Genomic DNA, 26,875 nt, shown 5'->3' with positions numbered 1-26,875 from the left:
TTGGCAAACATGAGTTAACTGGGCATAAAGTTGCAGTGAAGATCCTGAATCGACAGAAGATTCGCAGCCTTGATGTTGTAGGAAAAATCCGCAGGGAGATTCAGAACCTCAAGCTCTTCAGACACCCTCATATAATTAAGCTGTAAGTTTTGCTTGCTATATTTAAGCAGTAATCTCTCTTTGCTCTCACTGATCTGAAATATGTTTAAAGGGCAATTCTAGGAGTATATTGTCAGGAAAATAACCACATCCCAAGTACAGAACCATTTTCAGTGTCCTCTGTAATGTGTTTTCATAACACTGATCTTCTCTGCAGGCTGGAGAGCTACCTTTAGATCTTTACTTACAAATTTTTTGAATGGATATGTAAAAGGTAATGCCATGATAGATACTTCTAGTAGCATCCATCTCTGCTTTTAGCTTCAGTTTTCTTTTTCTGGTTTTATTTGACCTTTCTTCTGCTTCAAAAATCAGTTGTAAAAAAGATTGTAAAGGGCCATTTCTGTACTAAGTTTATTGTGTTTTCTTACTCAAAATATGTTCTTAGTGATGTGCTGGTCAGTGATCTATGGTTTTCCAGCATAGATGGCGCCCTGTGGGATACATTCTGAATCAGGAATGTGCAGTTTGTTACATTATTTTGGAATTCTTCAGTAAAGCTGCTACTACTTTGTCTAACTGTGGTGTTCACAGTGTGTCTGTTTACATCTGTTAGTTGATCAATAATTCAAAAGTGGAGGTCAGGGGACAGTTAAATATGCCCCAGAGTAGATCCCTCATCTGTGGTCTGATAAGTTATAAACGCCTTTGATTTTTTGACTTTCATTTCCTGTAGTGTATATCTGCACCTCCAGAGTGTGGGTGATTTTCACTGTCTTAATTGTGGTGTTGGTCCTATCTTTTTTCTTAATTATTTTTTTTATTGGCAGTGTCTTCTAAGATGCTGCTGCCACTGACATATGCCAGCACTATAGACTCCATTTGGCAACAGCTCTTAACACTGAAACTAAATTTGATGTTGTAAGATCAACTTACTTCTTCAGTGGGTTAAGTTTTCAGAAGACTGTTGAGCTGATCTCACAGCAGAATTGCTGGTGCTGCCAGTTAGAGTTCATGAATGAGTCCAAAGGACATAGCTGTAGCCAAAACAAGATAGGAGGTGTCAGTGTACCAACTGAGATGTGGGGGTGGAACAGGAATGTGTACTTGTGGAGTTGCTAAACTGTTAAGTTAAACAGGTTTCAGAGGACAGTTTCTTTCTCAGGGACTTATGGGGAGATATTTTTTTCCTCTTACATGTGAAGAGAAGGGAGGAGATGTTATTCCATCAATTTTTTCACAAACTTTTCAGTTTGTCAGCCTGCGTTTCTCAAGAAGAAGGATTATTAGCTTGTATGTATGTAGCATATAAGACAAAATTGATATTGTTATACAGATAGCTGGAAGCTTGGGATCATGCTGCTCATACTATTAGGAACTGGACAGGGGAACTGTTAGATAGCAGCTTAAGATATCTGGGGTAAAGGTAAACATATCTCTTCAGTTTAATATTAGGAGGTAGACAATGTCTAATTTGAAACACTTCTGAGCTTTATGAAAAATTTCATGCATGGCTGTAACAGTGTGTACAGTTGCCAGCCTGTTGCAATAAGATTTTCTTTCTATACTATGCTTTAAATAAAGCCTTTGGAGCATCTCCTCTTGCAGTTTTTGACCTTTAGCAATAGAATGCATCTTGTTTTCCTATCTAAAATTCTTTTTTTTTTTTTTTTTCTGGTCATCTACACCATATGGTTTGATAATCTTATTTATATTATAGGTATGTAACTATTCCACAACCTCCTTTTCCATACCCAGAAAAATGAGCTAACTATAGAGAAGCTTGGCTGTAACTTTTGGATTTAAATTGATTAAAATATATCTCTGTAGTAGTCTCTTAGCCATGGCTTTAGAATGTTGTTAATGTTCAACCATGGTGTTAGAGAATATTGGTAAAGGTAATGCATGTCTGAACTCATTGCTGTGTGTAATTCAAGAATAACTTCTCAGTAAGCTGAAGCACATCTGTTTTCCCATTTGTCTTGAAGTGTGGTTTTATTTGTGGCAAGTCAAGTTTTCTTAGCACATTGGAAAGTACACATTTGAGATGCTAGCAAAGTCCTTTTGAATTCCTTCCTCACTGAACCAAGCTATGTGCAAGGCAGCACTGTATAGGAATCACTTGGACTAAGCTTACCCTCTTAAAGTATAAAGGCTGATATTCCTGTTTAGAAATATAAGTATGCTGCTAATCTTCGCAATGATGACATCTCACAGTGGAAAGAGAAAAATTGCTTCTGAAAAATAATGTAATTTCAATAGCTGTAAACTGGCTGATAAATATTTTTAACTATACTTTTATCTGACTCTTTGCACAATGTTGTTTTTAACTAAATGTAATTTAGCATCATCTACTGAGTGTGTAGACTAACAAATACCTTCTCTTATCAGGTACCAGGTCATCAGTACGCCAACTGATATTTTCATGGTGATGGAGTATGTTTCGGGAGGAGAACTGTTTGATTATATCTGTAAAAATGGAAGGGTAAGAAGTAGTCTGACTCTAGAAATCAATGACTTGTGTTCTGTTACTGCTTTTGCAACACTTCTGTGTCACCTGCCTTTGAAAGTAGGTTCTTTTGGGGGATCCTTTTGGGGATATAATTAAAGCTTTATTTTCTTAGCAAGATAATATAGTTAGTGTAGCACAGAATTTGTGACTAGAGTGGTACAGGACTGCAACAAGAACAATCAATGTAGTACAACTTATAAGTAGTGTAATACAGAATTTATAATATAATTTAACTTTTACCATTCTTATCACCTGGACCCTCTGCAGATCTGGTCAAATCTTAATACATGGTTTACTGTATCAGTACAACATTCGTAGTCTAGACTTGAAAATCATATGGAAGAACATGAGTCACTCAGTCTTTGGAGGAAGCAGAGGACAGTGGAAGTGTATCTTGCCACCAGTGAGTTGTGGCTGTTGTCCAGCAGTGGTTCTGTTCCAGGTTCCACACTTAGAACTTGTGATTGAGTTCACAGACAGTGCTCTGGGTGTTGCTACACTTCCCTGTTCTGTGACGGTGTTATCACTACCGCCAGGCTGGTTAGGTGCTATGGACCTTCAGGAATGTTAAGGAAAGGTATTATCAACCTGCTGCCCTGGAACCTTGAGGCCAGTAGAGATGGGAAGAAGAAATGTTTGGTTTGCCTACTGGGTTTACAGGGCCAGACAGTGAGGGAAAGGGCACAAATACATGACTTGCTTAGGCACAGAATGGCTGCTTACCTCATAAAATGGTGGTAGTTATGATAATCAAATTATGGGGGCTAGGAGCAGAGTGTACCAGTCACACCCTGTTAAGTGAAGGTTTGCTTTTCTGTATTTGGGCTTAATTTTGCTGTTAGCAGTTAAAACATACTGTAGGACTACATGTTTTTCTGAAAATGGTAGAATGTTAACATGTTTCATTTTTTTTTATGCGTGACTGTCATAGCACTTTTCTATGCTGATCTGTTAATTTACTGGGAGCAGACTGGGTGGATATGTATCCAGCTGAAGTATAAAAAATATTTCTTGAGTATAACCCATTATTGGAAAGCTACTGTTGTGGCCTTAATACCCTCTTCTACTAGTAGAACAGTTTCTGTGGAAGCTCTGAAGTCACTTTTGACAAATCGGGATACTTTAGTTGTTAGGGCAAACTTTGACATGGATTAGGGCATGTTTGTAGGAAATGTCCAGCTAAGTCTGCTTTTTGGGATAGCTGCTTATACTGTCTAAAACTTGGCACTTCTGTGATGTGTGTCAGCAGCTTTTGTCAACTTAAATCTTATGCTGTACTTTGGGTGCTAATGTTTCTAGTTACAGAGTATGTAAGATCTGCCTAACCAATTTCAAAAGTCCAATTAGAAGTTTCAGAGACTTTCTGAGTTGGTGGGTATGTTTTATAGTCACTTTTGAGCTGTGGTACAATCAAAATGCTATAAACTATGTAGCTTTCTTCTATAAGTTCTAATAACCTGCTGTATAAAGTATCAATAATAAATGATAACTTTTAGGTGGTGGGAAAATTACCTTTAACTCACATATATAAAAACCAAATTATCTTCCACTGTCTCAGTTGTTTTAAAACCTTTTTCTGCCTTAGCTGGATGAGAAGGAAAGTAGACGTTTGTTCCAGCAAATCCTTTCTGGCGTGGACTACTGTCACAGGCATATGGTAGTACATAGAGACCTGAAGCCTGAAAATGTGCTGCTTGATGCACACATGAATGCCAAGATAGCTGACTTTGGTAAGCATTGCTGTTTTATACCTGATCATGTTTCTGGTGGTGTTTAGCTCCTGTTAATTACTATGAGAAATATTCAAGTATACACATTTTTTTTAAATATCCTGGTGGTGGGACACAATACAAGAACCTGAAGAGTATGAATATAAAGAAAATTATATTTCATGCACATGTGTAGAACTTGTTTTTCTCTGAAGCTTTCTCTTCAGAAATTTTCTGTGACTGGATGAAATTACAAACTGATTTGTTTGGTTTTGTGTAACAGTATTTTCTCTGAAATGCTAAATAGACTTGGTTCCTGACCTTTCCGCTTCAAAATTCACTTCTATTCCTGTTTCACCATTTGTAAATTGCAGATGCTTAGCTTTCTTGGAAGTACAGTGCAGGAGCAGTTCATAATATTAAAGAACTAATTGGTATGGTAAAATACACTAGTCCTCCAATTAAGCTACTCTAAATTCACTTTAAAAATTCTATAAAGTTGTGATTAAAAAAATTTAATTAAAATATAAGAGGTAAACTAAGAACAGTTAATCTTCTGAACTCATGTTTGTTTTTTTTTTTTTTGCTATATACTTGCTTAACTGATCAGAAAGCTTAATTGTTTATATGACTTATTTGTGACACAGCTGTTGAAGACTAGCAGCTAGTTCTTGGAGATATCTGAATCAGGAAACCTCACCATATAAGCATAGTAAGGTATCCATACTGATACAGCATCACGATATATCTCTTGTAGACATAGTGGATAATGCCTGCTTGTGTAAAGCACTTAGAGCTCTCTGGACAGTGCTAGGTAATCCTGAGTGTTTTAAGTATATTTATAAGTACATTGTTCAAATATGTGGGCACTGGGAATTATATTGTTTTTTTTTTTTGCATGTAGAAAATGCTTATCTGGTGAAGAAATTAATTACAGAAACTTAACTATATTCCTGTAGCTTACGAATCAGCAAATCTATAGGACTTAGTTGTTACTAGTGCATCAAATGAGATGTTAATAGAAGGTTTTGCATATTTAGAGTATGGAAACTAGCTGAACTGTATTCTTTCATCTTTCCCTTTCCCACTGTAAAAGGATGTAATTCCTTCTTGGAGACTGAGTAGTCTCGATAATGCAGCCTCTGCTGAAGAAACTAAAGGCATTTTTCCATAGCTATTCTAGAAGTGGTAGTTCTGTACTGATCTTAGACTATACTGAGGGCTGGTGAATGAAGATGGCCTAGTTCTAAAGTACAATTTAATTACTCAGTGGAATATCTAAAATCAATCTAATGAACTACAGTGATTCAGGAAATTGTGAAGTCAGGTGTAGTCCTCAGTTCCCGTATTTTCTATGTCTCTACAAAACTTTAGTCAGTTTTGTGTAGCATCTTCCACTTTATCATTTAGAAACAAATGTAATTTTTAAGACATTCTTGTTAATGACCAAAATCCTATCTTGCTGTGCTGTTCCATCTTCCTTAGAACAACTTTGTTCTCCATCATGTCTGTGTCATCCAAATCAGACTGGTTTTTGTTTTAGAATTAAAATGTTCTCAAATACTTCTGGGTTGTGTGCAATAATGAATTGATGTCACTCAAATTTCTGATAAACTAAATGGAGGATTATGTGGCATGCTCATGTAAAAATTTCAGTAATTCCAAACAATATTACTTCTTTACTGAGATAAATTTATTGATTTTTCTCATTTGAATTACTAGTGATTTGTTCTAGATGGTATATGCAGTACGAAACCATTTTGCTCTCCCAATTTTTAATAGTCACTCTTGTACACTTTTAGGTCTATCAAATATGATGTCAGATGGAGAATTTTTAAGAACAAGCTGTGGTTCCCCTAATTATGCTGCGCCAGAAGTAATTTCTGGAAGGTAGTTTCTTTTGTATTGGATACATGTGTGCATGTACTTCGTTTTGCTGCTAAATTCTAAGGTCTACAAGAACTAGTTCATTTGACAGGCTTGATGCTGAGAAACCATGAGCCGAGATTTAATTGGCATGATAATTTTTCATGAGGATTTAAGGCTTCTATGCACTACCTTTGAATAGCTTCTGCAAGGTGGAGGTGATGTCTGTTGCGCTTTATGCAGTGTGCACAGTGTTCCTGGATTGATCTTAAATATCTCAACAGCTCAGACCTTGGAAGTAGCGGTGTGAATAGAATTAAAGGCAAAGTCTGCTATGAAGCTGAGTAGGTACTTTCAGAATGAGTAACTTCCTCTTTTTTTTTTTTTTTTTTGACTCTGCTGCCTTCAGCTACCCACTCAATATTGCCTCTTGCTAGTGGATGGCAAATCTCTGTTTTATTCAGGCAGCACCACAGGATACGTGACAAGTCCTGCACTTTGCAGAGATTCCTCCAAAACCATTATAACAATATGTGACATGGGCTTTCTTAGTAGGAGGTGCAAGTTCTTTGGGTTTGTCATTGACTTAAACTGCATTTGTGGACTGTTGTTATAAACTACAGAGGAAACCTGTGTACTTGTGCCTTGTTTTATATTTGAAATGGAAGGACACTGACATTTAAGGGAAGCATGTCATGGAACTGAAATGGCATGGTAGTCACAGATTAGTTGTCCCAAGTTAATACACTTTTAACTACTGTGGTACAGCGTAAGAAAGTAGAGAAGAAAATATTTAAATGTATTAAACACAAATCACTAATAGTTAACTTTCTTCCCAGATTATATGCAGGTCCAGAAGTAGATATTTGGAGCAGTGGGGTTATTCTCTATGCTTTGTTATGTGGAACGCTTCCATTTGATGATGATCATGTCCCAACCCTTTTTAAGAAGATATGTGATGGTATCTTTTATACCCCTCAGTATCTGAATCCGTCTGTAATCAGTCTTCTGAAGCACATGCTGCAAGTGGATCCAATGAAGAGAGCAACAGTCAGAGACATTAGGTAAAACACTAACTGATGTCTGATCACAGGATGCTGGAATGATAATCTCAGTGCAAATACGCAGAACAAAGAAGTCATTCATACAGCTAGTCTGTGTTTTGTAGGGTGAGAGGAAATTCAGCTGCTGGTGGTTTGGCTTTACCTCTGATTCTCATCTTCAGTGGCCTTCTGTCAGGAGTCGTAGTAAAATAAGTTACATAGTGGTGTGCAAGATGTTGAAAAACTTCTGTTGCAGAGCATGGATTGCTTTTGAATCATAAATAGTTCTGTCCTGTTAGCCATACAACATGTCACCTCACACTTTGAGGGACAAACTGAGTTCAATTGAGTACCTTAATTTTTCAAGGGGTGGGGGTGGTTATGACTTTAAAGAAGATCTTGCAAATTCTTAAGCAAATGTATTGCTGTTAAGGAGACATATTCATTATTTGAGGGAATTAGTCTTGGTGGAGGTGATTTGTAGCATCCTGACAGGTATCCAAAGACCTGGTTGAGACTTTGGTTCACACAGTCCATGCGGTGCAAGTTTGTACTAAATGCATTGATATCATATGCCAACACCCTTGTGATAATGAGCTGGACAGATGGGGAGGCACCAGTTGTAGATGGATTGGACAGCCAGCTCTGAGAATTTGAAGAGGATCTTGCTTCCTCCATCTTTCTCCTGCATCTCAGCTGTGGAGAAACTCATAGGTTTCTTTCTCCCTGACATCCCAATGGTGGGGAGTTAGCAGGCAACTGTGTGGTGCTTAGCTGCTGGCAAGGGTTAAGCTATATAACTGCTCATAAATCTGTAGCATTTGTGCTCTAGGCTGGAATACTGTCATAATTGGTGTCAAGATGTACCCTTCAGCTAGTTGGGAAGTTTGCTTGGGGCACACAAACCAATCATTTCTTTTCCGTATGATTGGGTAATGGAATTATTTGGTTCCTTCTGTATCTTTTCCCTTTTATAAATACCAGTGCATGGGTACTGATTTGGAGAAATGTTAAGGATCTTGCTGTCATGGTTTAAACCCTAGCCAGATAGCTTGTTCACCCACTCTCAGTGAGTGGTGCCAGGCTGGAAGCAATTGAGGCCCCCTTTCCCCCCAGCCCTCCCTGGGGGCTCTCCCCTTCCCTGCTCCTGAAGGGATGGGGAGGAGAATCAAAAGAGTGCAACTCCATGGGTTGAGACAAGAACAGTCCAGCAACCAATGTACAACACAAATCACCACTGCTACCACCACCGACAGCAATGATAAGAGAAAATAACAAGGGAAGAGAATACAATACCACCTGCCGAGAAAGGAATCCGACCCAGAAGCCCGTGTCCTTCTGGGTAACTCCCAGTTACCCCCCCACCCCGGGCATGACGTGCTGTGGTATGGAATACCTCTTTGGCTAGCTTGGGTCAGGTGTCCTGTCTCTGCTTCCTCCCAGCTTCCCCTCCTCCCTGGCAGAGCATGAGCCTCAAAAAGTCCTTGGTCAGGGTAAACATTACTTGGCAACAACTGAAAACATCGGTATTATCAGCACTGTTCCCAGGCTGAAGTCAAAACGGTGCTGCACCAGCTACCAAGAAGGAGAAAAATTGACTGCTACTGCTAAACCCAGGACACCTGCCAACGAAGTTTAAGTTGACAAGCAGGTATTCTTTATTGCAGCCCTGGGAGACAAGGGGGATAGCTCCTCCTAGCATGTCTCTGCTGAAGTGCTAAGCAATCCATCCTTATATACTCACTAATCATACATATTCATTATGTACATGCATATTCATGAGGCTACTTATGTATTGCATCGTTCTTCTAGAAAGTTTCTTACGCATGTGCACAAACGTGGTAGTGGTCTTTGGGGGTCATTTACTTCTTCCATCAGTCTTCATCACTTGGCCATTCCTTGAACTTTCATCCTGGCAGCCTTTGAGGCATGCACAGTAGATAAATGCCTACGCCAGCTTAATTAGTTTAGTAACACCACTGACATAATTAAATGATTTCTCCCTATCCTTCTACTTATCACTTAACTCAGCTACAACTCATCCTGAAGTTCTGCTAGTTTCAGGTAATCTTTATCTACATGTTCTGTTTACCATAAATTTTGCACAAGGTTACAAGGTCCTAGAACTACGGCAACTAGTCATTTATCTTATACAAGGATGATCACTAAGCAGAAATAATTTACTTACTTATAATAATTATATTTCAGCCTATATTTCTCTATTTCAGTCCCCCCTTCCTGTGTTTCTTTGCAAATTCTTTTGTAAAAGTTTCCTAAATCATTTTGTTATGTTCTAATGTTTTTATGAAATATTCTTCAATTTCTATCTGATGTTTAACTCTGTTCTCTTAGCTCATTACTGATTGTTTGCAACACCAAAAGGAACATTGGACCGTTATACGTGTAATCAGAACCATTCCTATTATTACTAACATACTTAAAACCAACTGTTTCAACCAGGAGAGATTGGGTAGCCATGATGTTAATTTTTCCCAGATTTCCTCAAACCCCACGAGATGTCATCCTGCGCCACCTTTTGAAATATTTTCACTGATTACAGAACAAACTCTTCCTTGGGATGCTAACAGCGTACCTAACGCTGTTCAGTTTTGGAGTGCTACTTTAGACAGGCTTGGAACAGCATCAGCAGTGTGATTTTTTTCTATTTCCTCAATTGCAGCTGAGATATTTACAATCACTTTCTCTAATTCACTAATATCTAGAGATGGAATAAGCCATCTAACAAAGCTATGGAAAGTGTTTCTTTCTGCTATGGGATTATATCCTCGTTCGATTCTTTTATTAAAGCTACAAACCCAGGTTCCAGAGGGATGAATGTCAATTACTGTAAAGTTGGAAACCGCTACTCCTAGTGTGCATGTTCCTTTCCAGTTAGGAGGCAAAGCCTTGTAGGCATTTTCTCCACATAACCAATAACACCCTTTTCCTTTGGGAACATTCCAATAACCAGTTAAAGGTTTTTGAAGGTGAAGTTGCATTGCCTACCTGCAATATGGGTAATTTCCTACTGACATGTTATCTTGATTAAGAGTTTTGTTTGTGGTCGCATTTATCTTATGACATATTTGAGGCTTGAATCCTTAAAACCCATACATTTTTATGGCTGTTGTCGGTATAAATAGGATCTTTCTACAATCTATTCCAGTTTGTCTTAAAGGGGATAGGGAGGCCAATTAAAGGAATACCCAGTCTCTCTCCTGATTTAGGTAGTTGAGTACAGATCCAACAATCACTGTTGTTTAAGACACTACTAACATCTTGTATCAATCTCAGATACAGATTTTGATTCCATACTTCTACTATTATACAAGTCCAAATTATGATCAGTGCAGTCTTACATGTATAGGTCTGAAGACTCGGTGTGCCATACTTTTTCTCAGTTCTGGTGTTTTTCTGGTTGTCCTTCTTAATTCTTGTGTATGTATCCAAGCAGGTTGCTCTGTTACCTTGATTGCAGTGAAGGTGATCAGCAGCACCTGATACGGTCTATTCCACTTTTCCTTAAGAGGCTTACCTGTAAAGTTCTTAATATAAACCCAATTTCCTGTCTTAAAAGGATGAATAGGATAATCTAAACCTCTGGCGCTGGTCCCTAACACTCTGCCATTTATTAAGTTTACTAGGAACCTTTGAAGGTATTCTTCTGCTTCTTGAAGGCTCTTCCCTTTAAATTGAGATTGGTATGGCCTTCCATATAGAATCTCAGATGAGCTAATTCCTTCGACTGAGGTTTTGTTCTGATTCTTAATAAGGCCAATGGTAATGCCTGATACCAAAATAACTTTGCCTCTTGACAAATCTTTCCCAGTTGTTGTTTAATTAAGTGATTAATTTTTTCCACTTGCCCATTGGGCTGAGGCCTATATGGAACATGTAATTGCCAATCTATTTCCAATTTCTTGCTGATTACTTGAAATAACTTTGCACTGAAATACGTACTACAGTCAGAGGAGATAGTTGCTGGTACTGCAAAATGAGGTATAATTTCATTAAATAGCACCTTAATCACTTGTTTCACATTATTTGCCCTGCAAGGGAACGCTTCTGGCCAACCTGAAAAAGTATCTGTCAATACCCACAAATATCAATAACCTCCTTTTCAAGGTAATTCAGAAAATTCTATTTGTCACTGTTGTCCCGGATAACTCCCCTTTCTAATTGTCCCAACCTGATTCCTGTTTTCAGTCTTAGGATTGTATTTCAGACGTAGTTGACATTGTCACTAATTGCACTATGGTATAGAAATTTCTTCCTATAATGTGTTTGTTTAAATATTTATACAAGGCTTTACTTCCCCAATGACTTTTGTTATGCTCTTCTCGTACCAATTTCTATAATTGATTGTAGGGGATCACTACTCACCCATCAGGTATTTTTATCCAGTCCTTTTCATTTCCTATCTTTCTAAGTCTTCAATTAGTTTCATACCTTCTTTGGAATGCCTAGGTTTATTTTGCTCAATTACCATCAGGAATTAAGGACATAACCTCAACTCTCTGTTTTTGCTGCCCATTTAGCCTCACGATCAGTCAAATTATTTCCAATCTCTTAATCAGAGTTACCTTTTTGATATCCTTTACAATGTATGATAGCAACTTCATAAAGTAATTGCACAGCTTCTGACAATCGCCGAATTTCCGTTGCATGTTTAATTTGTCTTCCCTGGGGATTTAGAAGTCCTCGTTCTTTCCAAATTGCTCCATGTGCATGAACTACACCAAAGGCATATTTGGAATTAGTCCATATGTTTATCCATTTGTCCTTTCTCAGCTCCAAGGCTCTAGTCTATTATTTCTGCCTTTGTGCTGAGGTATTAGAGGGTAATGGTTTAGCTTCTGTTACCTTTGAAGTTGTAGTTATGGTGTATCCTGCTTGTCATTTACCATCGTTAACAAAGCTGTGAACCAGGAGTCTGCACCCTCCAGAGGCTCCTCTTTCAGGTCTGGTTGGCTCAAGTATACTGTCTCTATAGTGGCGAAGCAATCATGAACTAATGGTTTGGTGGGGGTTTCCTGAGGGAAAGATGCTGGATTCACAACATTAGTGACCACAATTTCCACATCACCCAGTTCTACTGGGATAGCCTGATATTTCAAGAAACATGATGGCAATACCTTTTTGTTCTAGGACTGCTGAAACCATGTTAGTGTTACACATGGTAATTTTTTGTCCCAGTGTAAATTTTCGGGCCTCTTGGGTGTTTAACTGCTGCCACTGCTCTCAATCATCCAGGCCAGCCTTTGCTTGGTTCATCCCGCTGTTTTCAAAATAGGCCACTGCTCTTTTAGAAGGTCCCAATTTTTGAGCCAAAACCCCCAAGGCTATTCCCTGTTTCTTGTAGGAATATAGCCAAAAGTGTTTGGTTATGTCAAGGAGACCCAGAACTGGAGCTCTCATGAGTTCTGTCTTTAAACTTTTAAACACCTCTTCAGCTTGATCTGTCCATTTTAAGAAAGGTTGGATTCTCTTTTAGCAGCTCATATAAGGGACTTACCAGAGCCCCATAATCATGGATCCAGAGTTGACACCACCCTGTCATTCCCAGAAATGTCTTGATATCTTTAACCATGGATGGTTGTGGTGTTTGACAGATTGCTTCCTTCCAAGCTTCTCCAAGTTCTGGTTGTTCTGTTATTTCTTATCTTAAATAAGATACTCAAGTTCAAATGAGTTGAGCTGTCAGTTTAGATACCCGGTATCCATTTAGCCATAGAAAGTTTACAGTTCTACAGTCTATTGAACACACTCTTTCTCAGTTTCAGTAGCAATTAACAGGTTGTCAACATATTGTAGTAAAGTGCCTGTCTGTGTGGGTGCTTCCCAGGATTCTAATTCTCATGCCAATTGATTTCCAAAAATGGTCGGACTGTTTTTAAATCCCTGATGTAACACCGTCCAAGTGAGCTGTGTCCTTCTTCCTGTTTCAGGCTTTTCCTGTTGAAAAGCAAATAAATTTTGACTCTTTTTGGCTGGGGCAGACAGAAAAATGCATCCTTTAAGTCCAGAACTGTAAGCCACTTCTGATTGTTACTCAGTTTAGTCAATAAGGTAGATAGATTAGCTAGCTACTACTGGGTGAATATCCTCCACAATTTTGTTGATTGCTCTGAGATCTTGAAATAATCTGTAACTTTTACCATTGGATTTCTTTACTGGCAAGATAGGAGTATTATATTCCAATTCACATTCAATTAATTTATATTTTAAAAAACTATCAGTGATTTCTTTGATTCCCTTTGATCCTCCAATTTTAAGGGATATTGTTTTATTCTAATTGGGCAGGCCCCCCTTTTTATTTCTACTTTAACAGGCAAAGCATTTTTTGCCTTACCTGAAACTTCAGATGCACATACTCCCACATATAATTGATTAAGGATTTCTTCTATTTCAGGGAGGTCCTGTTCGCTTTTCTGTTGAATTAAAGATGAACTCAAAACTGCGATTACTTGATCATTTTTAACTTTTAGTTCCATTTTGCCTTCTTTAAATGTTGCTTCTTGCCCTAATACAGATTTTGGATACTTTGGCATGTATAAAAATTTATGCATTCCTATTTGTTTTCCCAATCTGTGCTCTATAAAGGTTTCAGAAAGAATGCCGCTTTTTTTTTTTTTTTTTTTTTCCTCCTTCGTGGCCAGTAGCTCCCACAACTGTGACAAATTCTTTTCCTTCAGATTTAACACTGAATATGTTGCTCCTGTATCCACTAAAAAATTCCACTTCATTTCCTCTAGTCCTTAGCTTTACCCTAGCAGATGCACTGGTTAAATTAGATTCCTCACGTCCCCCATCAGTGTAGTTCTAATTCGGTTACTGGTGCCACCTTGTGGGTATTCCTTTTAGGGCAGTCTCATTTCCAGCATCAGTTTCCTTACAGTATGCACACTGATCTCGTCCCATAGGAGAACTCAGTCTTTCACCTCTGCCTCGTCCTCTCACATTAGTCCTTCCACCAGTTTCCAGTTGTCCCAAAGCACCTACTGTATCTGTGGTTATAGCACGACTCAGCTTTTTCTTCTCTACCTGTTCCCAATTCCTGTTTGCTCTCTGTGCTTCTTCCTTTATTTCTGTTTGTCTATATCCAGTAAGTTCTTAATCTCCTCGGGCCTATAGTCTGTCAGTATGTCTGTTCTTACTTGTCTGTTTGCAGTAGTAATCATCTTACATTTAAACACAGTCCCTTCCCCCCCATCCTCCCCAGTTGCCCACCCTGCTCTGCAGTTGCTGGAGATGCCTGCCTCTGCAACAGCACTTCTGTTTTAACCCTTTCTTAACTCTGAATGTGAATCTGCTGCTTATTGTCAGTGGCAGCAATCTCTTCCTCCTTCTCGATATCAGATAAGACAGATGCAGAGGGTGCCCCTCTCAGAGGTACCTGTGATACATAATTCTCCAACCTGTCTTCCTGATTACTCTGTTTTTTTAACTTTAAACATCTTTCCCCAATATCACAGGCTGAACAACATGTCTGCAGCTTAGCTTCCTATTTTTCCGTCTTTTTTCCAAAGCCAAACTTAAAGGAACTGGTGGAACTATATTAATTTTGCATTCCATCTGCCACTCCGGGTGGTTTCTTAAAGTGAAAAACATCTGCATACATAACTTGATCCCATTTTCCTTGTTGCTGTTAAGAACATCAGTCGTAACAATGTATTACAGTTCAGAGTTCCATTTTTAGGCCATTTTTCCTGATCTTCCAAAGTATATAAAGGCTACCATTGATCACAGTATTTTTATCAATATTTACTTGTTTACTGAGCCCCCAGGAGCCCCTCCCAGGTCTTTCCAATGTGCCAAAGTATACCCTAAAGGACTCTTTTTCAAAATTTCTCCACTCTCCTGATTTCTGATTATTAATTTCACATTAACACACACTAGGGATCCCACAGACACACTCCACACAGTTACAGTACTTGAGACGGAGGCTAAATTCAATCAAACACCAGTCAGTCAACAGTTACAACATCCTGTTGCCAATACCAAAATCGTTACCATAACAAGCCACAAAATAAGTCAAATACCAGTAAAAAAACATTTCCATAGGACACCCCCCGCGTCTTGCAGGACCTAAACCACCAGGCGCCACCTGTGTCTTGCAGGTGTATACCAAATGGACGCTAGCAGCTGGGTATTCCCCTTTACCTACAGTATTTCCTGTCTTGTTTTACGGAAGGCTTCCAAACCTTACGTATGCTTACCAATCCAATTTAGTCTTTATGTAAGATGCTCTCTGCATCTTACAGACTATATATAAAAAGAAAAGAATATCTTCCATAAAGATGGTTCTTGTCCGCTGTTGCAGCGATCTGAATGAGTCGAGGTGTCCCTCTGGGAAAAGTTCCTGAAGGCCCTAGGGAGCCCTGTCCTCAGTGGGTCCTGCAGCCGAGTAGAGCGGGTCCTGTCTGGGCTGCCAAATTGATTCAGAGAAATCTCAAGGAACTTGCCAACGAAGTTTAAGTTGACAAGCAGATATTCTTTATTGCAGCGTGGGAGACACAGGGGATAGCTCCTCCTAGCATGTCTGCCGAAGTGCTAAGCAATCTGTTCTAATATAGTCACTAAGCATACATATTCATGTAGTAGTGGTCTTTGGGGGTCCAGCAGTCTTCATCACTTGGCCATTCCTTGAACTTTCATCCTGGCAGCCTTTGAAGCATGCACAGTAGATAAATGCTTATGCCAGCTTAATTAGTTTAGTAACACCACTAACATAATTAAATGATTTCTCTCTGTTCTTCTACTTATCACTTAACTCAGCTACAACTCATCCTGAAGTTCTGCTAGTTTCAGGTAATCTTTATCTACATGTTCTGTTTACCATAAATTTTGCACAAGGTTACAAGGTCCTAGAACTACGGCAACTAGTCATTTATCTTATACAAGGATGATCACTAAGCAGAAATAATTTACTTACTTATAATAGATTATATTTCAGCCTATATTTCTCTATTTCAGTACAGTAGTGAAGAGGTACAGATTGACCCTTCCAGAGATTCCTTCAACCCATTTTAAGTCTTGAAGAAGCAACTGCAGGTGTTATGAATGGAAAAATTGAAAGCAGCTTGTTTGGGCTGGGAAATCTGGCTTTTGTGTTAAAAAATCTGTGTCCAACCATCTACCAGAAAGTTATGAATCTTTGGCATTTCATAATTTTGTTAGGTATTGTTATGTGTGTATTTGGGGAGGGACAACTCAAGCGGATAGTGTAAGAATTTCAGTTGAAAACATTTAAAAAGTAGCATAGTGGCAGTAATAAGTATACCATTTGTATAAAAAGCTGGTTGAGCTATACAAAGGTATTTTTGGATTTCAGTTGAAAAACTTAGGATTTTAGTCTTCTACGGTATGTCTAGGAAGCTTGTGAAGGCAGTGTTTATGTACTCTTTTGTTGGCTTGCTACACAGAAGAGGACATGGAGTGACAATTTATTCTTTCTGTACAGTTTAAAAATAATTTTGAAAGAATTTAATATTAAAAAGGTCTGCTTTTCATACTTACACTCAGACTTTTATATGTATTTTTAAATCTAGAGAACATGAATGGTTTAAGCTGGACCTTCCAAAATACTTGTTTCCTGAAGACCCATCATATAGCTCTACCATGATTGATGATGAAGCCTTAAAAGAAGTGTGTGAGAAGTTTGAATGCACTGAAGAGGAAGTGTTAAGTTGTCTGTACAGCAGAAATCATCAGGATCCTTTAGCAGTTGCTTATCACCTCATTATAGATAATAGAAGAATAATGAATGAGGCCAAAGACTTCTACTTGGCTACAAGCCCCCCAGATTCTTTTCTTGATGATCACCATCTGTCTCGCCCTCATCCTGAAAGAGTGCCATTTTTAGTAGCTGAAGCACCTCGTCCTCGCCATACTCTTGATGAGCTGAATCCACAGAAGTCAAAGCACCAAGGTGTAAGGAGGGCTAAGTGGCATTTGGGAATACGAAGTCAGAGTCGACCAAATGATATCATGGCTGAAGTTTGTCGAGCAATTAAACAACTGGATTATGAATGGAAGGTAAAAGAATAAAGTATCTTCACAGCAGAAACCAGCAAATTTTTGTTTGAGCTGTGTAGCTTCATACTTCTAGGCTATGTAACTATGTTCTTATGACCTAGAAGTGGTTTGGGAGAGGCTATTCATGCTGACAGGAAAAAACCTTGCTATCATGTCTACCTCTTCTACTGGGGTTGTAGGAATGGTTTTGTTTGCTAAAAAAATCAAACCAAAAAAAACCCAAAACACAACACCAACAACAAAAAACTCATGTACTACTGAATGAAAGAAAAAAAAGGACAAACACCAAAACACAAACCCCCCAAAAAACACTTTAAGAAACCCAGAAGCAAACACCAACACAACCAAGGCAAAACAACCAAACAACCTGCAAAACACCACCCCCACATGTTCACCCTTAACCTCCCCAAATCAGAACTCCAACAGGAAAGCCTACAATCATAGAATCATAGAATAATTAGGGTTGGAAAGAACCTTAAGATCATCTAGTTCCAACCACCCTGCCATGGGCAGGGACACCTCACACTAAACCATGTCAACCAAGGCTCTGTCCAACCTGGCCTTGAACACCACCAGGGATGGAGCATTCACAACTCCCCTGGGCAACCCATTCCAGTGCCTCACCACCCTTACAGTAAAGAACTTCCTCCTTATATCCAAGCTAAACTTCCCCTGTTTAAGTTTTAACCTGTTTCCCCTTGTCTTGTTACTACAGTCCCTAACGAAGAGTCCCTCCCGAGCACCCCTATAAGGCCCCCTTCAGATACTGGAAGGCTGCTATGAGGTCTCCATGCAGCCTTCTCTTCTCCAGGCTGAACAGCCCCAACTTTCTCAGCCTATCCTCATATGGGAGGTGCTCCAGCCCCCTGATCATCCTTGTGGCCCTTCTCTGGACTTGTTCCAACAGTTCCATGTCCTTTTTATGTTGAGGACACCTGAACTGCACACAATACTCCAGCTGAGGTCTCATGCAAGCAGAGTAGAGGGGCAGGATCACCTCCTTTGACCTGCTGGTCACGTTCCTTTTGATGCAGCCCAGGATATGGTCAGCTTTCTGGGCTGTGAGCACACAGTGAAGCCAACTCATGCTAGGTTTGTCATCGATCAACACCCCCAGGTCCTCCACTCAACCTGTAGCTGTGTCTAGGATTGCCCCAACCCAGGTGTAGGACCTTGCGCTTGAGTTGGTTAAACTTCATGAAAGTGGCACTGGCCTACCACACAAGTGTGTAAGGGTCTCTCTGGATGGTATTCCTTCCCTCCAGCATATAAACTGAATCCCTTGATAATACCATTGATTTGAAATGATAATATGCAGTGCTTTTCAAGAAGTTCTGGTTACTAATTCAGATCTCTTTTGTACTAGGTTGTAAATCCATACTATCTGCGTGTCCGAAGGAAGAATCCAGTTACCAGTGCATATTCTAAAATGAGTCTACAGTTGTATCAGGTGGACAGCAGGACATACTTACTGGACTTCCGTAGCATCGATGGTATGTGAAGTCTTACATAAATGTGGAGAACTGTACAGGAAACCATTCTAAATGCAAACTTGTCATACTTCACTTCTAAACAAGTAAATTAAGTGTTACCTTTTAATTTGAGCTAACCTAGATCTCTGTTGGTGTTTCTTAGTCCTTCCTGGTCTAGTGTTCCTATGAGGAGATGGTTAGCTGACTCATCTGTTAAATAATAGCTTTTTAGCTATATCAGTTCCTGCTCCAATTTTGCATCTACTCCAGCACTAATACCACTAGTGCAAAAGGGGACTGGGCTACGAGGGGTGAGATTTGGATCAACCTAAACTCTCTGTGGAGCCTCACCCCCAAAGTTTAAACGTTTAGATGTAAGCATATGAATAAACTAGTGAAGATAAAGCTTGGCATCTAGGCATTGAAATGTGATTTGGACTGTACACTGCTGTACTGGGTCTGGCTGAGATACGAGTTCATTTTCTTCATAGCAGCCTATATGGTGCTGTGTTTTGGATCTGTGACTAACAGTGTTGGCAACACACCAATGTTCTGGCAGTTGCTGAGACCTAATTACATGGTATTCAGCCTTTCTTTCTTTCCTCACTGTCAAACAGGCCAGGAATGAGCAAGAAGTTGGGAGAGGATGCAGCCTGGAGGGCTAAGCCAGATTGTGCAAAGGGATATTCCATGCCATATAATGTTATGCTTGGCAAAGAAATTGAGGGATGGGGGCTTAGGGAATGTAGCCTTGAGGCTGGCTGGACATAAGTCTGCTTTGGAGAGGTGGCAAGTGGTTGCTTTTGCATCACTACCCGTCCTTCCCCCTTTCCTCTTATTAAACTATATTTTTTTATACTCATGAGTTTTCTCACTTTTGCCCTTAAAATATTCTTGCCCATTGCTCAGAGGTATTAGCTGCCAGGCAAAGTCAACCTACCAGTGTTAGTGGTAGACAAAATTTTGAGATAGGAGTTGTATGCTTGCAGTAACTTAAGCCTTGGAAGCATTTTGTCTAGTCTATGGAAAGGTGTATTTTGTAGAGTGACAGTAATGGAGCATACAAATCCCAGTTGGATACCTTCCTGAAAGTGAACAGAGGAGCTGATAGCGACAGGCTACTGTGCTTGTTTATGGGCATACTAGACATAAGCAGAATTGCCTGCAGCCAGTGGTGTAGATGACATGCCTAGGAAAACGAGTGACATGGAAAAATGATTTACTGGAGTGTGGCTGGATTACATTGTAGGGTGGTTGAGGCCATATCTTGTGACAGTTGAGTCTCATCTGACTTGGTGGTAGAGTTCTTGCCGTTCCTTCTGACAATACAGGTGCTTGCTTAGATCCAGTGGTACTTGATAGAGAGGACTAATCATTTTCCTGTATTGAGCTACTGCAGTATAGGACAAATGTCATCCCTTTGAGAGGGAGATGGCTGCTTAGAGCCACACAGCTGGAGGGCAGCCTGCTGGAGTGCTGCCCTCAACTCTTGAGGAAATACAACTCACGTTGCACAAGCAGTATATGTATTGATTGAGACTTTAAAAAACCCAAGATTTTGATGTGTGAGAAGGGGCAGATATTTGCTGTGCCTTTAACTAATCTGATACTGATATCTAATTTTCCTTCTCTCTCCCTTGGCCCCCCAGATGAAATTACTGAAACGAAGTCTGGGACTGCAACTCCACAGAGATCAGGTTCTGTGAGCAACTATAGATCCTGTCAAAAAGATTCAGATGCTGATGCACAAGGAAAATCTGCAGATACATCCCTTACCTCATCAGTCAACTCATCGCTTGACTCTTCTACAGCTGACTTAACTCCAAGGCCAGGGAGTCATACAATAGAGTTTTTTGAGATGTGTGCAAATCTTATTAAAATACTTGCACAGTAATTTTGAAGATGGGCTTATTTCTCTCACAGCAATAAGCATGCCTAAATCATAGCCAGATGCTTCCAGTTATAATCAAGTTAAATTTACTAAGGCGCTGAAAAAGCTAGCCACAGAATGCAATTTGTACAGGAATTGAAATGATTATGGGCAGTTCACATGTACTTGAAGCTGGAGTGAATTCTGATTGTCTACTGTCCAGTAGCAGAGGTGCAGGAAATCACATGCCCTTGAGGCAGCATTCGTAACAATTTATGTTGAGTGCACGTTAGGCTGCATATAACATTTAAGTTAGATGGACTTTGTTTTTTTTTTTCTTTTTTTTTTCACTGGTAATACATACACCTGATGCACTGTAAGTAAATGTACACTTACTAGTTCAGTGCCCTGAGTATGACTTGTTGGTCACTATGCGCAATTGTGACTCAGTTGGTCAGAACTGTCAACATCTTCTAAGAGTAATATGTTAAAACTGCTGTCTTTCTTCCCCTCCCTTACTTGACAGTAAATGATAAAGAACTGTTTAATGCATTAGAGTGTACTCCTTTTAGCAACGGGTAGATTTGATTAGACGCATGCAGGTTCTACCAGCTGGAAACACACGCAGGTGCTCTGTAATGCACTAAGGATGAAATTCCGTGGGCTGTGAGTAGAACAGAAATATCAAATATATATAGTTTGCAAAAGCTGTTTATGTATATCCAGAGATGTTTATGCCATCCAGAGGGACCCTGACACACTTGTGATGTGGGCTGATGCCAACCTTATGAAGTTTAATCATGCCAAGTGCAAGGTCCTACACCTGGATCAGAGCAATCCCAGCACAGCTACAGGTTGTGCAGAGAAGAGTTTCAGAGCAGCCCTGCGGAGAAGGACTTGGGGGTGTTGCTTGATGAGAATATGAACATGAGCTGGCTTCAGTGTGTGTTCACAGCCCAGAAAGCCAACCATATCCTGGGCTGCATCAAAAGGAGCGTGACCAGCAGCTCGAAGGAGGTGATCCTGCCCCTCTACTCTGCTCTCCTGAGACCTCAGCTGGAGTATTCTGTGCAGTTCTGGTGTCCTCAACATAAAAAGGACATGGGACTGTTGGAATAAGTCCAGAGGAGGGCCCCGAGGATGATCAAGGGGCTGGAGCACCTCCCATATGAAGATAGGGTGAGAAAGTTGGGGCTGTTCAGCCTGGAGAAGAGAAGGCTGCATGGAGACCTCATAGCAGCCTTCCAGTATCTGAACGGGGCCTGATAGGGGTGCTCGGGAGGGGCTCTTCATTAGGGACTGTAGTAACAAGACAAGGGGTGACGGGTTAAAACTTAAGGGAAGTTTAGCTTGGATGTAAGGAGGAGGTTCTTTACTGTAAGGGTGGTGAGGCACTGGAATGGGTTGCCCAGGGAAGTTGTGAATGCTCCATCCCTGGTGGTGTTCAAGGCCAGGCTGGACAGAGCCTTGGTTGACATGGTTTAGTGTGAGGTGTCCCTGCCCATGGCAGGGTGGTTGGAACTAGATGATCTTAAGGTCCTGTCCAGCCCTAACTATTCTATGATTCTATGATTCTGTTCTATATGTGAGGATTTAAAAAAACCGAGATTTAGAAGCTATCCTGAGTCCACAACAGTGGTGAGAGACTTAATGCTGAAGACACCTTTGATAGGGTGACTATAAAGATAGACTTGATAGCCTAAAACACAGTGTTGCCCTGTGAAGGGGGATGGTCTGATCTGTGCATATACCTTAGTGTAGCAGCAGCACTTTGATACAGCTCTATGTCACATGTTGACTTAGCATATACTATTTAAAATTCACTTTGCAGTTGAAACTACATATATGGGTTAGGTTTTCCCAGGCCACATTGATATCAAACTCTGCTGTTTAATATTCTAACTTTCCTGTTGAATATCGAAAACTGATCGTGACAACTTAAGCACTAATATTTAAGAAGTTTTCAGTAGTAGGTTGCAACTACCTGTAACACCCTTTTGCATTTATGGTTTTTGCAGCATTTCAGGGAGAAAAACTGAACCTTATGTTAAAATCAGAGCTAGTACTTGCACAAAACTGTAGTCTCTTGTAAATTGGATATAATTAGCCATTGTTCTATTTCCATCTAGCACTAACAGGCATAAACAATAAACTATGCTGTAAAATGTTTAGTTTTGCATTCAGTGTTCTCTTCAAAACAAGCTTCATGATCCACTCTCCGAGGGAGAGGCTGGAAATCAAGGCATTATTGTGAACAGTGAAACCTGGACTCTTAAAATGCAATGGGGATCCTTGCCAGTGACTTGGAACTTTATCCATGGAAAATTACTAGCTACAGATATGAAGAACAGTTTAATCCAAGCCCACTGGCTTCAGTCCAGAATTTCATCTGTTACGAATATGCACAGAATCTGAAGAAACATAAAGCTGCTTTAAGCCCTGGAACTGCGATAACTGCGTTCTGGGCAATTGTGTGATCTGCCTAGTATGTAGGTGCAAGTTAAAATTTCAGTTCTTTATCCTTAAGTGTCACACGTGGTCCTTGTGATGCAAGGTTGTATTGTTGTACCTCAAAGAGAAAGATTTTTCCTTAGATAAAACTTTGGGTTTAAACTCCCAAGATCAAGATGTCAGCAAGAGGGACCAGCTGCAAATCCTACTTCTAAGTCACAGTTTTAGTCTTGTAGAAATTGGTTCTGATGTACTTAATAAATCATTGTGTTAATTTGTGTTACCCTTTAATTCTGAAGTAGTTATATATTGCACTTGTACAACTACAACAAACGCACAGGTTTTTTAATTGTAGTAAATTCTCATCTGGAATTGGTTTGGGATCACTCTTGCATATGTTTAAACTAAGTATATTTATACATGGTGCCTGACCTGTGTGATGCTGATCACGAATGCAAGGTGTCAAGGTGCAAAAAGCTTTGATACACATTTTTTTGGCCCTCTGTGCATTAAGGCAACCATAGGTTTTCCTTTGTCTTGTTATCTGGAGCTCTAAGGAAATTTCTGGCAGCAGCATACTGTATCTGTAGTTTTAAATAGGGTAAGTTTATTAGTATGATAGATCAGTTTAGATGGCCAGAAGTTTTCTGACCTGAAATTTTTATAGGGGAGAGTGGGGGATTGATAACTTTGTTAAATCCAGAACAGTTGTCTATTGTGTGACTTTCCCATGCTTTGTAGATCTTGTTGTTGAAACTGCTTTCTTCACATGTTCCTACTGATACTGCAGACCTTTCTTTAGTGTCGTGCTATCTGCCAACAGTCTGTGAGGCAAAACTTCTTTAAGAAAGCTGCCAGGGTTGTAAGGAGGCAACTTATGCAAATACACAGATTGGTCAAGTATGTTACTTTGTGTTCCCTGTTGAAGTACCTTGAATCATCTTGCCTTTGTATTGTAATTTTTTCAAAAGCATGGATGAGCCTGACTGTCCATGTGCAATATAACTCACTAGATAAGGGATAAAAATTCATCTTGCTGGTGCAATACTGAAAAAAGGAAAAAAACTTTCATGTTTGTCTTGCTATGAGTGTTTAATACAAACCTGGAAATAAATTTTATTTTACCATTTGATTACCATTGTACGATATGAAGTCCTGTTCTTTAAGAAAGATGTGCCTACTTCCTGTGTTCATTTCTTTTGACAAAGATGAATGGCAAAAATGCTTGTTTATACCTGTGTAACTTTTTAAACCTTCAAAACCTAAAACTAAGTAAACCTGAAATACTAAATCACTGTGTCTGAAACTTTGTGCATGCTCTCATCTAGAGTTATAAATTAACATGAGGACTGTTAGACATGTTTTTGAAACAACAGCACTTACTTTCTTAAGCAGCAACGTGACACAAGTTACTGCAGCATTAATTCCCAGCAGGGTACCAGCCTAGAACCCTGACTGTGTCTTTTCCCCTTGGTCTTATCAGGTGTTCCCTTTGCTGCTGAAAGCAGTTTGAGATGGAAGGGTTGCTGGATGCTTGTGCAAAGGTTCCCCTTGCCCCTGCGCTGTGGTGACCCACTTTGCCTGCAGAGAATCACAGACTGGTCTGGGTTGGAAGGGACCTTAAACTCATCCAGTTCCAAGCCCCAGTCATGGGCAGGTACACCTTCCACTAGACCAAGTTGCTCTTAGCACCATCCGACCAGGCCTTGAACACTGCCAGGGATGGGGCAGCCACAGCTTCTCTGGGCAACCTCTGCCAGTGCCTCAACACACTCCCAGTAAAGAACTTCCTAATGCCAAATCTAAATCTACCCTCTTTCAGCTTAAAGTGGTTATCTTCCACCCTGCTCTTCTCGGACACTGTGGATAGTTCTTGAGTCTCGGTGTTTGCCCCTCTAACCAAGGAGCAGCCTGTCTCACGTTTTTCCTCTTTTTTAGGAAAACCTCTCTTTCGAGGCTCGGTCCTTTTCCTGTGCAGTGTTTCCCTGGCACTCAGCTGGCCCTCCCTCACCTCTTCCCTGCCGTTCCCGAGCACTGCCAGTCGGTGCAGTCCGCGTCCCCCGGCGGTGCTGCTGTGCTCAGCGCTGTGGCACCACACGCTTAGACCGCGCCTTCCGCCGTGCAGCGGACCCCTCACGCCTCCTGCTCGGCTCGCGGAGGCCGCACTTCACCAGCACTCTCGCCAACGCGAAGCCCCCTGCGCGGCAGCCTCTCCCGGGGAGCACAGTTCCGTCACGGCGGGACTACAGCTCCCGGCACGCCCAGCGAGGCCCTTCCTGTCTTCCGCTTCCTGTTGGCTGGGGTCAAGGGTGCCGCGGCCCTTGCAACCAGGAGAGCGGTGCTTAGGGAACAGACGCAGGTAAAATCGTAGGCGGCCCTACACGGGGATCAGGTTGCCGCGATCAAGACGCGGCGGGACGCGGGCGCTTACGGGGCCACCTCTGCGCAGGCCGTGGCCTCCTCAGCCTTGCCGTGGGTCGGCGCCTACCGCCTCCCCGCCGGTCGTGCGGGGCCGCGATCTGGGGATGAGTGGCGGGATGTGCGGTCTCGTCTGGGGGCTGCTGATCCAGGGCGCCTCTCTGGCAGCTGAGTGGCTGCCGGGTGGAGCTTCCCCGCAGCTTGGAGGGGGGGAGGCGGACCGAGGGCGTTTAAGTCCGTGCAGCGGAGTGTCCATGGCCGGTGCCTCTTGACCGGATAATGTCCGTGCCTGTGATGTGTCTCTCTCATTAGAACGAGTCGCTTCCTTCCTGTGTTGTGTGGTTTCAGACAAACGTGATATAGGGCTTTCTGGTACGTCAGAGCTCTGGCCTTTGTTTTATTGTTTCCTTTTTTTTTTTTTCTGATGTCAGAGAGCCGCTTGCAATTGCTCAAAGCCTATGCATGCCTGTCTGACATCTCTGCTGAAGCTCATGGGCAGAGTTTGCACTGGGGAGGGACAGTCTGTTACATGGTATTGTATTAGAATCGAGGTGAACAGGGTGTATTTTTTCATCTATGCAAGTGAAAGCTAAATTACCTAATTACTGAAAATACATTTATCTCTAGTTGCCCAGATGGCTTCTTTTGGGTGGAAGAGAAAGATTGGTGAGAAAGTTTCAAAAGCTACTTCCCAGCAGTTTGAAGCAGAAGCTGCAGATGACAAGGATGTGACTAATGAAGATGATGCTAACTGGGTGCATGCAGCAAAGAGAAGAAAGGAAATTCTCTTAGAAGACTGTGTAAAGAAAAGTAAGGAGCTGAAGGAGGAAGGTGCAAACTTGGCTGAAAAGAGGAGGTACTTATGTTAACTTACTCCTTTTCATTGACTTAACAAGTGCTCAATGATATTTTAATCCTTTCTCTAAACAGTAGGTGACTTGCTAGCAGCTGCAGTCACAGTTTTCACATCTAAAATAGTGATGTATTTTTTTCATTCCACCTTTACTGATTGAAACTAAATAAACAGTTTCCTTTGGTAGTGTTGGCAGCTGTGAAATGAAGTCTATTCCATCTCATTTTTGTGTGTACACATAACAGAAAAATGATAGAAGGAGGGAAATGAGAAGTTGATTGAATCTCACAGTGAGATAAGCTGCACTGTGCATAATGCTTTAGCTACTCTGGTAGTTTTCTCCTCTCTTGTAAATTTGTTTTCTCCCTTATTAAGAGTAAGCTTATTATACAGTGCCCAGGCAAATGATTCAAAGCAGCTAATGCTCTATTAACCTGTCTAATGCTTTTGGAAAGTCAGGTTCAGGTAGCTGCTCTGATATCTTCTGATAGCAGTACTGAGTGTTGAGAGTTTGGCAATTTTGGAAGGATATTGTAAAGATGGT

At 40.6% G+C, this 26,875-nt stretch overlaps 2 protein-coding genes across 2 annotated transcripts in view; both read left to right on the top strand.

The window, feature by feature from the left end:
* Positions 1–21,342, top strand: PRKAA1 (protein kinase AMP-activated catalytic subunit alpha 1). The gene is made up of 8 exons (XM_057430880.1): positions 1–142; positions 2,491–2,584; positions 4,197–4,341; positions 6,123–6,210; positions 7,026–7,250; positions 16,781–17,267; positions 18,634–18,760; positions 20,389–21,342. Exons 2-8 carry the CDS (start codon positions 2,525–2,527, stop codon positions 20,631–20,633), a joined length of 1,377 nt encoding a protein of 458 aa, XP_057286863.1. The 5' UTR covers positions 1–142; positions 2,491–2,524; the 3' UTR covers positions 20,634–21,342.
* A 4,621-nt stretch (positions 21,343–25,963) lies between these two features.
* Positions 25,964–26,875, top strand: part of TTC33 (tetratricopeptide repeat domain 33) — a 45,449-nt gene continuing 44,537 nt past the window's right edge. Inside the window, exons 1-2 of the mRNA XM_057430879.1 lie at positions 25,964–26,010; positions 26,106–26,334. Of these exons, the coding sequence (XP_057286862.1) occupies positions 26,114–26,334 (221 nt within the window). The 5' untranslated portion in view covers positions 25,964–26,010; positions 26,106–26,113. The remainder of the gene's footprint in view (positions 26,011–26,105; positions 26,335–26,875) is intronic.

This window comes from Pezoporus wallicus, unplaced genomic scaffold (genome assembly GCF_028554395.1).
Source record: "Pezoporus wallicus isolate ANWC-B61680 ecotype Strahan unplaced genomic scaffold, APGP_CSIRO_Pwel_v1 contig_9758, whole genome shotgun sequence".
Taxonomy (NCBI): domain Eukaryota; kingdom Metazoa; phylum Chordata; class Aves; order Psittaciformes; family Psittacidae; genus Pezoporus; species Pezoporus wallicus.
This window is presented reverse-complemented; position numbering and strand designations above follow the sequence as displayed.